This window comes from Silurus meridionalis, chromosome 4 (genome assembly GCF_014805685.1).
Source record: "Silurus meridionalis isolate SWU-2019-XX chromosome 4, ASM1480568v1, whole genome shotgun sequence".
NCBI classification, from domain to species: Eukaryota; Metazoa; Chordata; class Actinopteri; order Siluriformes; family Siluridae; genus Silurus; species Silurus meridionalis.
In genome coordinates, this window is record NC_060887.1 from 38,052,668 (window position 1) to 38,067,846 (window position 15,179).

Here is a 15,179-nt window from a genome sequence, read left to right on the forward strand (position 1 = left end):
GTGGAGGTGGAAGCAAGGTTGAGGAGCATAACATCTCTCACACACACACACACACACACACACTGAACCAAGAAGAACTGTGTTTCAGGGTTCATGAGATCGAAGTAACATTTCAATTTCGGATCGGATCTCTCTTTCAGATCTTCAGATTTCTTTCACCAAGATCTTCTCTAGATACTGATTCCACTCATATTTGTGGAAGGAGTTAGGATGAATAGGGCAGTGTGAAAGATCAAAAGCAGCATTTAGGTCAGTGTCTGTTGCACATTCGGGTCACATTCGTTTTTCTGGTTTAAAAATGAAAATAAAAAGATGCAATAATTATGTTTAAAAGCTTTTTTTTTTTTTTTGCTTAAAATATTAAATATGTCTCATTTTTAGTTTCTTGCTATATTATTTTCATGTATTTGAGGTATTTTTGGGTGCGGGACTCTTGCACAACTTGGATGTGAAAGAACTAATCAACCCTCAGCTCATAATCCATCAGTGGCTGCATCTAAACATTCTGGCATCACTCTGAGAAGTTCAAATTGATCACTACTTACATTTAAAAAGCAACAGGAGGAGAACAGGAAATATGAGTCCCCCTGTCCTCTTAATACAGCGTTATCTTCTTCTACTTCTTCTGTTCAAGTGTTCTTCAAATATCCCAGCTTGCTCAAAAGCTGGGGTCAGAGCACAGGGTCCGCCATGATACAGCGCCCCTGGAGCACAGAGGGTTAAGGGCCTTGTTTATTGGCCCAAGTGGGGCAGCTTGGTGATACCAGGGCTTGAACCCCTGACCATCTGATCAGTAACCAGCACCTTAACCACTGAGCTCCCACTCCCCCAGTGGTAGAGGTGTATTTTAAACAAAGCAAAAATACCTTTTTGAACTATTTAATCATTTGTTTTTCATCTTCAAATCAAAAATCTAATGAATACAACCTACCCAGACTTTTTCTTGCCATCTAAATCTGAAAATGTCTGGATGGATTATCTTGGCAGCACTGACCCTGTCCACTTGCCATGTGATTGAAAAGCAGAGCGTGTGTGGTGAAAAAGATTAGCCTAGCGTCAGTGCTGAACCCTGGGAGACCTTTTCCTCTAATCAGCAGGTGCCTTTCTATCCAATCAACGACTCAATCAATCACTTGCTCGTCACGAGCGCTGTTACGCCACGGCCTTCCGGGAATTCTGCAATGCATGAGCGTGTGAGTGATGCGGCGTCTCTCGGGACGTTCTTCCAGCTCGACTGTGTTTCAGAAAACACGATTACACGCTTCCTCATGCTGTTTCACGTCACAGACATTCTGTTTTTTTTTTCAGGTACATTTAACAAGGACCGGCTTTATTCAGCGAGACGGACAGAAGATGTGTAGATGGAGATGAAGGGATGAAAATATGGCAAGGAGATAATAAAAGAAAATTTCACAAAGTTGAACTAGGAGACCCAAACTTGTTCCAGCATGATAATGCATAAAGTCAGATCCATGAAGATCTGCTTTCCATGGGTTTGGAGTGGAAGTTCTCCTGCTTTAAAGCTCCAACCCTACTGGGATGAAAGTAAATGCTGACTGCACCCAGACCTCCTCACCTCCTCACCTAGAACAAACCTGACTTTAACACTCTTGTGTGTGAATCTCCACAAACCCACTCCAAAATCTAGTGGAACATCTTCTTAGAAAGGGTGGAGGTTATTATAAGAGCAAATGGAGATTAAATGTGGAATGGGACATCCCATATCTTATGCTCAGGTGTCCACATACTTTTAAAAATACAGTGTGACATTCTTATGCAAAATGAATTAAAAGTATTCTGCTTTACTTTAGTCCTTTATCTTTTCTCAGGATCAAAGGCATATCGTTGAACGTTAGCAAAAAAAAATCAGCCAAAATAAGAGCGAAGTTATGATGTGCACATGCCGATACCATCCAGATTTCGATTGTAGCTCCAGAAAAATGAAAGTCAGGAATACACTCTGGATGAAATTCAGGTCATCTCAGGGGAATCCTGAACACAGAGATAGCCAATCCACCTACTGGTATTTTTTATTGCCATGTCCACACTAATACGTATTCGTTCGAAAGCGCGTATTTTAGTCGCATTTATTCACGTGACGTGTCTTTCCTCCACATCGCCGGACGTTTCAAAGTGCCGAGGAGTAAATAAACCTCAAGCAGAAATGCCGAAGCATCTTACATTATGCTCATGTGCAGTACAGGGACTTTAGCGTTCTCAGATGTTTCAGCTTGGATCAGACACTTTTGGGAAATTATTGGAAACGCCGTTTTCCCGGATTAGGGTCGTTTTAGGCATTGGGAAAAAACAGAGAACCCAGAGGAAACCCTGGCACACAGAAACTCCACAGAGACAATTACGATATCAGTTCATTTCTACATCAACATTCCAGGCTGTAATGATCACATTAATCACAGCAATATTGAATACACAGTATAGTTACTTGGCGGCACATAAAATAGTACTTGATCCAGTGCAAACTGGTACTGTACATTTTATTTATAGATATTCTTTTTGTCTTCCGGTCTGTTTAAATAGAAATTGAAAAGAAGAAGAAGACTGTAGAAAGAGAAAAAAAATGAGGGCGAGATGTATCTCTAGAAACTATATGAAGGAAAAAGATGGATTGCGAAGTTAAATATGGATTGTAAGAGTGTTAATGGGTCAATTAGTCTCGCTGTATTACGCTTTCTTATTCAACACACACACACACACACACACAAACAAGCTCACGATCACACCAGGGACCCTGGAGCTCTGATGCAGAAATGCTCCCTGTACTGTAGCATTTGTACAAATTCAATCAAACCCTGGTCTGCTGCATGGGTGTGAATTTCATACAGCCCGAGTGTAATTTCTAAATCTGGCAACACCAAACAAAAAAAAACATGTATGGCAAATTCCCCCTTGACCCTAAAAGTGTGTATAAAGAATTGGTGCAGAATTTGAACTCTACAACACCCTTTACAATACCTCAGTAGGCTTTGATGAATTTTCCAAACTGGAGCGCTGCAGCCTAATTGCCCTTTAAGTGCTAAACTCTTAAGTGCACCGCAGGGGGACGAGCGATACGGGTCCCGTTCCATTAATCTACACACATCCTGCTTCCCTCTAAAGCATCCTCCTGCCGAGGCACAGCTTCAGCGCTGGCCTTACACCGCCATTAATCCTGGACAAGTCGATGCGGAGTGATGTAATAGCAGAGGATGGGGAGAAATATTATGCCCAGACTCCTCCTCTTCTATCATTAGGCAGTCTTTAGCGTCCTCCCTGCGTTCTCTCCGTTTGTTCGATTCGACCTTGCAAAAGTTCAGGCGAGACGTCAGACCCGACTTGGCGTTCCCTTTCTTGCCGTCTGGTTCGAGTAAATCCTGTCAAATCTGTCAAAACTGCTATTAAAAAAAATCCACTGCAACTACAAGGACCTAAAACACCCCTAATATGCTGTGTGTAATAATATAGAGCCTTGCTTTTATAGAGAAATTATGAACTGAGCAATTGAGGGCCTTGATCAAGGGCCAAAGAGCAGCAGCTTGACAGTGCTGGTATTTAAACTTAAAACTTTTTGATCAGAGGGTCCAACCACTGAACTGCAATTTCTAATGCAATTTCTAGTGCTATCTCAAGTAACCCCCCCCCGACCATCATGGCTGTCCCTCTTTCGGCTAATCAATTTCTTTCTTTCTTTCTTTCTTTCTTTCTTTCTTTCTTTCTTTCTTTCAGCTTCTCCCATTAGGGGTCGCCACAGCGGATCATCCGCATGTTTGATTTGGCACATGTTAGTACGCTGGATGCCCTTCCTAACACAACCCTCCCCATTTATCCAGGCTTGGGACCAGCACTAAGAGTGGCTGGGGTTGGTTCCCTGACCGGGGATCGAACACGGGCCGCAGCGGTGAGAGCGCCGCATCCTAACCACTAGACCACCAGGGACCCCTCTTTCTGCTAATCATTATATTAATATATTTGATGTTTTTTTGCATTTATGCCTCCCGAGTTGAGTTTGAGAGACGTGATCCTCTCGGTTATGATCCCACGTGTTCGCTCTTATGTTTTCAATTCTGCCTCATGTCTTTCCTGCGACCCCGTCTGTTTCACAGTCAAGTGTCAGCCAGGATCTACATATAATTAAAAAGTAATCTTCTTTATTTACTAGGCCAGGTGTCAAAACAGTGAATTTCACACATGTAGGCAGTGGGATCACATGGTGTCGATTTTAACACGTTGCAAACTCCTTGAGGCACCAAGTCCTTATAATTAGAGTTCTGTGAGAGAGATGATATTTTGCTGTTCTCATATCCACTAGGAGGAAATCAGGCTGGTAGTAGCACTTACACTGTGTTTGTGTGTGTTTGTGTGTGTGTGCCTACAACAAGTTTACCAAAAAAGCCTGATTGATTTAACATGGACTCACATGATTATGCTCACTCATATCAATAATATTGTTTGGGGTTTGATGCTAATTTATATTGGTTCTGGCACTGTGTACGTTCTGCATTGGGTTTAGGGATCTGGATCTGTTTTTTGGTTTAGATTAGTATATAATTAGTGAACTTGTGGTTCAAGTTTTGGGACTAGACCTGGTTTTAGATTGGGCCTGGGACAAAAATTCTAGTCAGGGACTGAATCTAGTTCTGGACTGGATTTGTTTTTTTCGGTTTAGATTGGGTCTATGATTGGTAAAATTGTGGTTCAGGTTTTGGGACTGTGCCTGGGTTAAGATATATATGCTGACATCATAAAAAAAAAGCATAGTTGATGTATCATCTCATCTGCCACCTAATGGAAATATGAAAATGAAAGAACATCCCTAACAGATTCCTACTTCCCTACAAATCCTGCATAACACATGAATACTAGATATTCAGGTCACACTAATAATGTAAACCTGATTAAACCTACCGGGTTCAATAATACAGGACTGGACACTGACACATTTAATAAGCAATAAGGCTTAAACAGGGCTTTAGTTCAACCAAGAAAGACAGATTATATCTCATCCAGATGCTTATGACCCCAATCCCTTTAATCGCCTTACTTTACAACACCCAAGGTCAGGACAAGGTTATTGATCATAAAGACTTCAATAATAAAAAAACAACATGATGTTATGATGCAGCAATATGCAGTGGAAAACAGACTGACATTTCTCCTGAGAAATGTGCCTGCAGTCTATATGAGGTGTGGCAATCTTGTTCGAACCTGTTTGCGGAGTTAAAAACGACCTCATTTCAATATTTATTTTTTAATGAATACAGAAAAAAAGAAACATGGTTTCTAAGTAAATCTGATGAACATTGCGAAACACCCCAGGGTTTTGGAGACACCGTCCACACTACCCGGGTAAATCATAAATATATTCACCGGCTTCCCATAACACAAAATAAACTGATTTGTACTTTATGTGAGGTTGTACCTCAGGGTCAGGTTATAGGATTGTACCTCGAGGTCAGGTTTGTATTTTAGGGTCAGAGGGAATATAAGGAGAAGTCAAACCTAAGGATCCTATTGAACTTTAATATGCAGTTGTAGCAAAATTGTACCTTAGAGTCGGACAGAATATACATTAAGGTTAGATTTTATCTATAGGTAAGGCTGTAGGTGAGGTTGAACCTTGAGGACAGATTTGTGCCTCAAGATCAGAAAAACATAAAGTGAGGTCATAACTAATGGTCAGATTGTACTTAAATGTTGGGTTGTACCTCAGGGTCATAATTTTACCTCAGGATCAGATCAAACATAAGATGAAATCATAACTCCGGCTCAGATTGTTCAGGTTTGAACCTCTGGGTTTAAATAAAACACAAGATGAGGTCATACATCAAAATCAGATTTTACTAAACATTGAGATTTACCTCAGGTAAAAAAAAAAAACATAGTGTGAGTTACCTTAAGGTCAAATTGTATCTAAATATTGGGTTGTACATCAGCATCAGATGGAACATAAGATGAGAGCATACCTCAGGGCCAGATTAGGTAGGTTAGTTAGGCACCTTATGGTAAATCTTTTACCTCAGGGTCAGAAAAAGCATAAGATGAGGTCATAAATCAGAGTCAGATTGGGCACAAAAGTGAGTTTTTACCTCATGGTCAAATTTGTACCTTAGAATCAGATGGTACATAAGATGAGGTCATACATTAGGGTCACATTGTACCTAAAGTCAAGATTGTACTTTAGAGTCAAATTAGTTTAATTAGGGTGAGATCACACCTGTCAGAGATTTGTACCTTGGGGTCGGAAGTGTATGTCAAATTCAGTTTGTACATCTAACACAGATTTGTTTAGGGTTAGTGTCTAATTAATACCTCAGAAGGAGAATGTGCCTTGGTCATCTTTGTACTTCAGAGTTAGATTGTATCATTAGGTGGGGTCACATTTCTACCTTAAAGTGAGATTGTACCTGTCAGATTTGTACTTTTACTGTCAGACGGTATCAAAAGGTGTTACATTTGTATCTCAGGATTGCATTTGTTCCCAAAGGGAAGGTTTCATCTCTGTGTCAGGTTCTACCTCAGAATCATGGTAAGACTGTTATTTAAAGAACCTTGTATCTCATTGTACTTCAGACAAAATATTTTACCTCAGCTTTCAGGCAAGTGACAACCCCTTGAGATTGTATTCATAATAGATATAAGTCTTTTCTACTTATGTTCTGACAGAGTATGAAGAGCTTTATGCAAAAACAGTCTCTTACCTGCCATGCACCTTGATGTCAGAGATAGCATAGAAATATCTGGACAAGTTGCCCTCATCCACCATGGTGGCCCCAGTGGCAGGTCGGAGGAGCCGGATACGCAGGTCTGTGATGGTAAAGAAGTCTCGGAGGTTCTTTGTGGTGTCCAGTTGGCCGTATAAGGACGCCATGTTGTGTAGACGTGGTCCGGCAAACAGCGCGAAGCGGTCCTTGATCTCGAAGCGCACAGTCTTGTCATACTTCCAGACGTAGCCCCGTGAGTACTCCTCTGTGCAGATGATGTCTAGGAGTGTGAACTGGGACAGGTCCTGGACCGTCTTTGGATCCATGGTGAAGGCGTCCAAGCAGTCAGTGGCATAGAACTGGTATGGCTGCCATGTCTTCCCATAATCTAGAGACTTTTCCAGGACCATCTGCTCAGGACGGCCTGACTCAAAAGTGATGACGATGTCATCTGTCAGCTCGATGGTCTTGTTCCAGGATAGTGTGATGTTCACTGCCAAGGGTTTAGGGTACTTCCTCCAAGAACTGGACTGCCAGAAGGTGGTTGGGTTGCGACCCTCAAAGTCAAACATAAGTTCTGGAGGGTGGGCAAGTTCCTCCGTGGTGGCGTCACACTCGTTGTTGCACATGTATGGGTTTTCCTGGAACGAAAACAAAAACATGGTAAAACAGACATGAAAAAGACATCAATAATTATATTTGTGGTTGTTTCTTCCAGACTTATACCCAGAGCATGGCCAGGTTTATGTGTAGATAAACCGAGATAAAGATTTGGAATTAATAAAATCGGTATAATTGGCATGCGTGCTCCAGAGTAAAGAGATGGCTTTGGTCAATGGGCTTCCTATTGCTAAGTAACTGTTCAAGAGGGTCAAACTGGGAGCACTAACAATGGCATTTGTTTTGTCTTTTATGAGCTTTGACTGAAGTGTGTGTAAACAGAGAAAATCGACTGTGCACCAGATGGTTAAAAGCTCCCACAGGTCTGGTGAGGTTGCATTGTAACTTCAAGGGTAATTCCTGTTCTCTGAATTGTGCCAGCGAGGAGGAAACAGACAGAACAATCACATGTTGTTTCTGTTTTTTATTGCATCTCATCCTGTCATGCCTCGTTTCACATCCAAAAAAACAAATTCAGTCAGGGCCTTGTAGTAGTTTATCAGATGAATAAATAGATAAATAAAAGACGAATGGATTTTGGAGAATCAGAAATGGCCATCGAGTCACAGCGTGTAAGCGACAGCATGCCTTAGGTGTGCGTGATAATCCAAAGGTCAGAGGAACAAATTGCTGAATAACGCAGCGCCCTTCGCCTCGCGTTCCTTCTTGATCCAGAAAAAGACACCCATGGGGTAAAATGAAAAACCGTCTCTGAGCCCGACGTCAAAGGAACCACGTTGTGAAAGCGGTTTCGCGAAACCCGAGAGTGACAAGACGTTGAGACGCGCCGCCCAAACGGAGAGCAAAAACAAAGGCACCTGAGAGAAGATGCGAGGGCGTATCATCTTTTGCTTGAAAAAAAGTGTCCTTGCTGCAAATCATTACACCACAACGTGTACAACCTCTGGAGCTTGACACCAGGATGATGAGAGAGTAAGCAGGAAGTGTGTGTGTGTGTGTGTTTGTGTGTTTGGGGGGCAGCGAGTGAAGGGCACTTCAGCAATCACTCATATCAGCTTTTTTAAGAAACACAAGCTCCAATTTATCAAGACAAGATACCAGAGCAGCTGCGTCCCTCTGTGTGAGTCCAACATGGAGGATGAAAAGGGAAAAGGAAATAAAAGTGACAGAAAGAGAAGGGGGAAAACAAGTGTTGCTGCTAATAAGCTCATGTTTTTATCTTGTCCTCTAAGGCAAGGTGACAGAACAGCACTGTGTGCAAACTTCCTAATGGGCTAAAAGTCTGGATTTAAACAAAAACACCTCAACCATGAGTTAATTAGATATAAGCGTATGGTAAGTAATACGCTGACCGCGGTCGGCCGAATTGCTAATATAATCTGACGGTTAAGAAATGATGAAAGGATCGCAATTATTGGGGAAAAAAAAAGAAATCCACGAGGTTCCTGTTAGCGTGCCCGGATCAATGGACACCCATTAGTGTAAATGAGATTGTCACTGGCAGAGTCGAGGTCAGTAATTAGTCGCGACACTGGTTTTAATGCTAATCCGATGAGCGGTTCAGTTTCTTTTTTTTTTACGCAGATTGCAGATAAAGGAGATGACAGAGCTCGATAGATTGGTGCTAATGATGGGATGAGAGAAGAGGAGAGCGAGAAAACACAAGAGAACTGCCAAAAAAAAGAAGAAAATCACCATTGATGCAATAGCCGTGATTCAGGGCCGAAACGTCGTTGCTACGGCTTTGATCTCAACCTGAAAATCTCGACGAGTCCATGCCGATAAAGAGCCCCTGTTCGGCTCTCATCACCTCAACGTAGCATCTGGCACAGTTCTAAGGAGCTGCTAGCGCCGAACAGAGTAGCACGTTGAATATAACGGGTCTTACACGTTATATTTTTAAAAGTATTGAAACGCCGGGCTTTTACAGCTATATATTGTTCCTTCTGTAAACTATTCAATCTTAAATCTGCTGTTAAAACCCTTTTTTTATATTATAGTTTTCAGATGATTTTTATACTTTTTGTGATGTATCTGTGATGTTTGTTTTATTTATTTATTTATTTATTTATTTATTTATTTATTTATTTATTTATTTATTTATTATTATCATTATCATTATTATTATTATTATTAATATTATTATCAATAATATCAGTAGTAGTAGTAGTACTTGTAGTAGTAATTACTTTTTATACGCCTAATCTCCTTCTAGATCGTCTTTTTCATCTCTAGTTTTGTTCCTCCTGCCTCTGAGACAGAGTAAAGTAGAAAAAGAAAGAGATGGAGAAAGAGAAACGGATAGAAAGAGATGGAGAGAGAGACAGAGACAGTAAAAGAGATTAAATGAGAGAAAGAGAGAAATGAAGAAAGATTGAATGACAGTGGTAAAGCGAGTAAAGGAGAGAAAGAACGAGATGGAGAGAAAAAGAGATCAAATGAAAGAGACAAATAAAGCGAAACTGAGAGACAGTTATAGTAGGAGTAAAGAAGAAAAGAGAGATTAGAGAGAGACTGAGGGAAAGAGATAGAGGAGAGTAAATGAGCTAAATAAAGATGGAGAGAGAGACTGGAAAAGAGAGAAATTATGAGAGACATTGATAAAGGGGATGAAAAACAAGGAGAGATGAAGAAAGACTTAGAGACAGCTATAGAAAGAGTAAAGCAGAGGAAAAAGAGATGGATAGAGACTCAAAAGTAGAAAGAGATATGAGACATGAAGGAAGAAAGAGGTATAGAGAGACACAGCTACAGAGATGGATGAGAAAGAGATGGATGGAATATAAAATACAGAAATAGCTAGAAAGAAAAAGAGAGACAGGAAGAAGAAGAAGAAGCAGAAGAAGCAGATAAAGAAGAAGAAAAAGAAGAAGAAGAAAGTACTGTGGAAAGAGGAGGAGAAATGTATCAGAAACAGGCAGTAAGTCCTATAGACACAGAACAAGATGAAGAGAAGGAAAGAGACAATGAAAGACAGATAGGCAGAGACAGATGTAGAGACAGAGAGTGAGAGTAAGACGAAGCGAAAGAGAGAATGGAAAGAGAGATGTATACATTATAAACTCTGCCAGCTGCTCTGATCTCGAGCTTGTAGTTCCCATTAGAGGAATTCTGGGTAATTTCCCCTGTGGACACAGACCATGGCGGCACCATCAATCACTTACTGCTCACTATTTAACAGCACACCCATCCACACACACACACACACACACACACACACACACACACACACACACACACACACACACATCCACACACACACACACACACACACACACACACACACACACACACACACACACACACACACACACACACACACACACACACACACACACACACACACACACAGATACACAGATACACACACACACACACCCAAACCCATGATGATAACGTGAGTGGTGCGTGCCGGTGCAAAAGTTATTGCTGGAAGCGTTTCATTGTCTGCGCAAAGTACGAGATCTATTCATGTGACATCACTTTATTACCATGACATGTCACATGCACACGTTGCCAGAGATTCACAATGTTGCGTGTTTTGTTGGTTACCACCCACTTGCGAAAAATAGAATGTCTAACTGATTAAATATGTAGAGAAAAATTACAAACATCTCAAACTGGAGGACAATGAAAACTAGAGGGACACAACAAGAAAACATTGGTTATAAAAGGACATTGGAAACTAAAGGAAACTGATAATTACTGAACACAAAACTGGAGGATTGAGATTGACATTCATAACAGTGCAAACTAGGGGACATTAAACAAGAGGACAGTAAAAACTGGAGGACTCTAGAAATGAGTGAACAATGATAACTAGGGGACAGTAAAAACTGGAGGACACAGGACATTAAGCAGCATAAAACCAGACATCGGAACCTAGAGTTAGTGAACACTGGAAACTAGGAGACACTAGAAACTAGAGGACAATGAAAACTGGGCACCACTGCAGTTTAAGGAACTCAGGAAGTTTGAAAACATTAAGTAATTAAAGGACACTGGGAATTAGGGGACACTGGAAACTAGGAGACACTAAAACCTAAAGGACAAAGGAAACTAAAGGACACTGGAAGTTAGCAGACACTGAAACCTAGAGGACAATAAAAACTAGAAAACACTGGAGGTTAAAGGACATTGGAATGTAGAGGACACTGGTAACTAAAGGACACTGGATATTAGGAGACACTGAAACCTGGAGGACAATGAAAACTAGGGCACACTGCAGGTTTGGGGACACTGGAAGTTAAAGAACATTGGACAGCAGAGGACACTGGAAATTAGGGAACACTGGCAACTAGGAGACACTGAAACCTAAAGGACAAAATACACCAAAGGACACTGGAAATTAGGGGACACTGAAAACTAGAGGACACTGGAGATTAAAGGACAAGGAAACTATGCTACAATGCTATGTTAATGAGTATGTGTATTTAGATGCATGACATACATTCTGAACACACACACACACACACACACACACACACACACACAAATCAGCATAGTGTCCTGATGTCTATCACATGTTAGAGTGAGACCGTTTCTTGAAGAGATGAAAAATAGATCAATATCAATTTCTGTGAGATGGAATTACTATGCATCAGCTCGAGTGTTCTCTCGGTACAATCCACTGTGTAATCGCCTCAGCGCTCACTCACAAGTGTGAAGAACGATTTGCCCCACTCCCCAACCCCAACACACCTCCCCCTGCCCCACCAAAAAAAAGTGTGTGATCTGTAGGATAAGAGTGGGTAATGACTTCAGACTTATCCCTATTTTGACTGTTAGAGATGTGGTGCACAGTTTACACCGCTCCTTACAGAAGAGGAGCATATCTGATCATCTGCCTAATCTCCTTCTAGATCGTCTTTTTCATCTCTAGTTTTGTTCCTCCTGCTGCATGATTTGCGTCCTGCCCTCTAGATTTATTCTGACTGTTTTAAACCTCCCACCAATCATGTAGCAGTAGACCATATTTTGTTTTTAGAACTCAAATTTTAATCTCAGGTTTGATTTTAAATGCAGTACAGGTTGATGTTCTTGAATGTATTTAGTTTTGTGAATGGACCTTTCATTCTTAGTGGGTCAATTTTCTAGTATTGGCCAGTGTTTGTCAATGCTCTAGAATGGACCAGAACTAGTAGATGGTTGGTGTTCTAGAATGGGTTGGTGTTGGTCAGTGGTCTTGAATGAGTTGCCACTTATCAATGTTTTAGAATAGGCTGGTGCATAGTTGGGGAGTGTAAGTGTTCTAGAATAGGTTGGTGCTGGTTAAGAGTTCAGTGCTTTAATGTAAGCTGGTGCTAGTTAAGAGGTCAGTCTTTTAGAATAGGCTGGTGCATAGTTGGGAGAGTGTAAGTGGTTTAGAATAGGCTGGTGCTGGTTAAGAGGTCAGTTTTTTAGAATAGGCTGGTGCTGGTTAGGGGTGTCATTGTTCAAGAATAGGCTGGTGGTGGTTAGAGGGTGTCACTGTTCTAGAATAGGCTGGTGCTGGATATGGGTGTTATTGTTCTATAATAGGCTAGTGCTGGTTAAGAGGTCAGTGTTTTAGAATAGGCTGGTATTGTTAGGAGGTCAGTGTTTTAGAATAGGATGGTACTGGTTAAGAGGTCAGTGTTTTAGAATAGGCTCATGCTGGTTAAGAGGTCAGTGTTCTAGAATAGTCTGGTGCCTAGTTGGGGAGTGTAAGTGTTCTAGAATAGGCTGGTGCTGGTTAAGAGGTCACTGTTTTAGAATAGGCTGGTGCATAGTTGGGGAGTGTAAGTGTTCTAGAATAGGTTGGTGCTGGTTAAGAGGTCAGTGTTTTAATGTAGGCTGGTGCTAGTTAAGAGGTCAGTGTTTTAGAATAGGCTGGTGCATAGTTGGGGAGTGTAAGTGTTCTAGAATAGGCTGGTGCTGGTTAAGAGGTCAATGTTTTAGAATAGGCTGGTGCATAGTTGGGGAGTGTAAGTGTTCTAGAATAGGTTGGTGCTGGTTAAGAGTTCAGTGCTTTAATGTAAGCTGGTGCTAGTTAAGAGGTCAGTCTTTTAGAATAGGCTGGTGCATAGTTGGGAGAGTGTAAGTGGTTTAGAATAGGCTGGTGCTGGTTAAGAGGTCAGTTTTTAGAATAGGCTGGTGCTGGTTAGGGGTGTCATTGTTCAAGAATAGGCTGGTGGTGGTTAGAGGTGTCACTGTTCTAGAATAGGCTGGTGCTGGATATGGGTGTTATTGTTCTATAATAGGCTAGTGCTGGTTAAGAGGTCAGTGTTTTAGAATAGGCTGGTATTGTTAGGAGGTCAGTGTTTTAGAATAGGATGGTACTGGTTAAGAGGTCAGTGTTTTAGAATAGGCTCATGCTGGTTAAGAGGTCAGTGTTCTAGAATAGTCTGGTGCCTAGTTGGGGGAGTGTAAGTGTTCTAGAATAGGCTGGTGCTGGTTAAGAGGTCACTGTTTTAGAATAGGCTGGTGCATAGTTGGGGGAGTGTAAGTGTTCTAGAATAGGTTGGTGCTGGTTAAGAGGTCAGTGTTTTAATGTAGGCTGGTGCTAGTTAAGAGGTCAGTGTTTTAGAATAGGCTGGTGCATAGTTGGGGGAGTGTAAGTGTTCTAGAATAGGTTGGTGCTGGTTAAGAGGTCACTGTTTTAGAATAGGCTGGTGCATAGTTGGGGGAGTGTAAGTGTTCTAGAATAGGTTGGTGCTGGTTAAGAGGTCAGTGTTTTAATGTAGGCTGGTGCTAGTTAAGAGGTCAGTGTTTTAGAATAGGCTGGTGCATAGCTGGGAGAGTGTAAGTGGTTTAGAATAGGCTGGTGCTGGTTAAGAGCTCATTTTTCTAGAATAGGCTGGTGCTGGTTAGGTGTGTCATTGTTCTAGAATAGGCTGGTGCTGGTTAGAGGGTGTCATTGTTCTAGAATAGGCTGGTGCTGGATATGGGTGTCATTGTTCTAGAATAGGCTAGTGCTGGTTAGGGGGTTGTCATTGTTCCAGAATAGGCTGGTGCTGGTTGCCAGAATTTACTGGTGCTGGTCAGGGGTCAGTGTTCTAGAACGGCCTTGTGCTGGTCATTATTTTAGAATGGTTTCCACTCTGCACACTGGATTATTTGTTTGTCAGGTCTGATTAGGGGAATACTACAGTAAGCTGAATGAAAACACTGACAGAATGTTTGGAGTTGTTCAAGGTTTGGACCGAAATTCAGCTCATTTACGTCGTGATACAAGCTTGGCATGACACAATCCTCGCTGGGAAAGCACAGTTCTGGATGAGTAAACCTTGCTGTGATGCGTGCGTGCGTGCGTGCGTGTGTGTGTGTGTGTGTGTGTGCTGCATGAGCGATTGCCAAGTGAGGCCAATATTAAAGCTCTGAATTTTTGGTCTTATCCTTCTTTAATTTATTTTATTATGACTAACAAATCATATTAAATAAAGTACCTTCAGAACCGGAGAGCTCAGGCTGAGTGACTTGAGGATGAAAGAAAACCTGTGCAGTAAAAGGGTGTAATGCTGTATTGTTTATGCACATTTTAAAGAAGCTTCTATCAAATATTTAAGCGAAAGTGTTATACCATATCAGAGTGATATCAAACACATAGACTGGTTCTAAAAATAAAGGTGTAGTAAATAAAGCAGATTGCAGACTACGTCTTTTAAGCCGATTACTCACGACTGTATAAAACCCTGCTGTAAAGTTCTATAACGGACAGTATCTGTAATGCGATCTCCATGTCAGAGCTTCTAATGATAGGCCTGTGATTAGAAAATGACTACATGCTATGACAGCAAAATTGGGCAGACAATCACACACTGTAACGCTGCCTTAATATCACATATTATCCAATTTACTTGTTTATAACAGTCACAATTTCAGCCCATAAACTCGCTTCAC

The 15,179-nt window shown here is 41.3% G+C and overlaps 1 protein-coding gene across 10 annotated transcripts in view; it reads right to left on the minus strand.

Moving 5' to 3' along the window:
* The window catches only part of ntng1a (netrin g1a), a 147,512-nt gene that overhangs the window by 69,174 nt on the left and 63,159 nt on the right, over positions 1 to 15,179 (minus strand). For all 10 annotated transcript variants that reach the window (XM_046847095.1, XM_046847090.1, XM_046847089.1 and 7 more), the window contains exon 3: positions 6,696 to 7,339. In XM_046847095.1, coding sequence (XP_046703051.1) covers positions 6,696 to 7,339 — 644 coding nt within the window. The remainder of the gene's footprint in view (positions 1 to 6,695; positions 7,340 to 15,179) is intronic.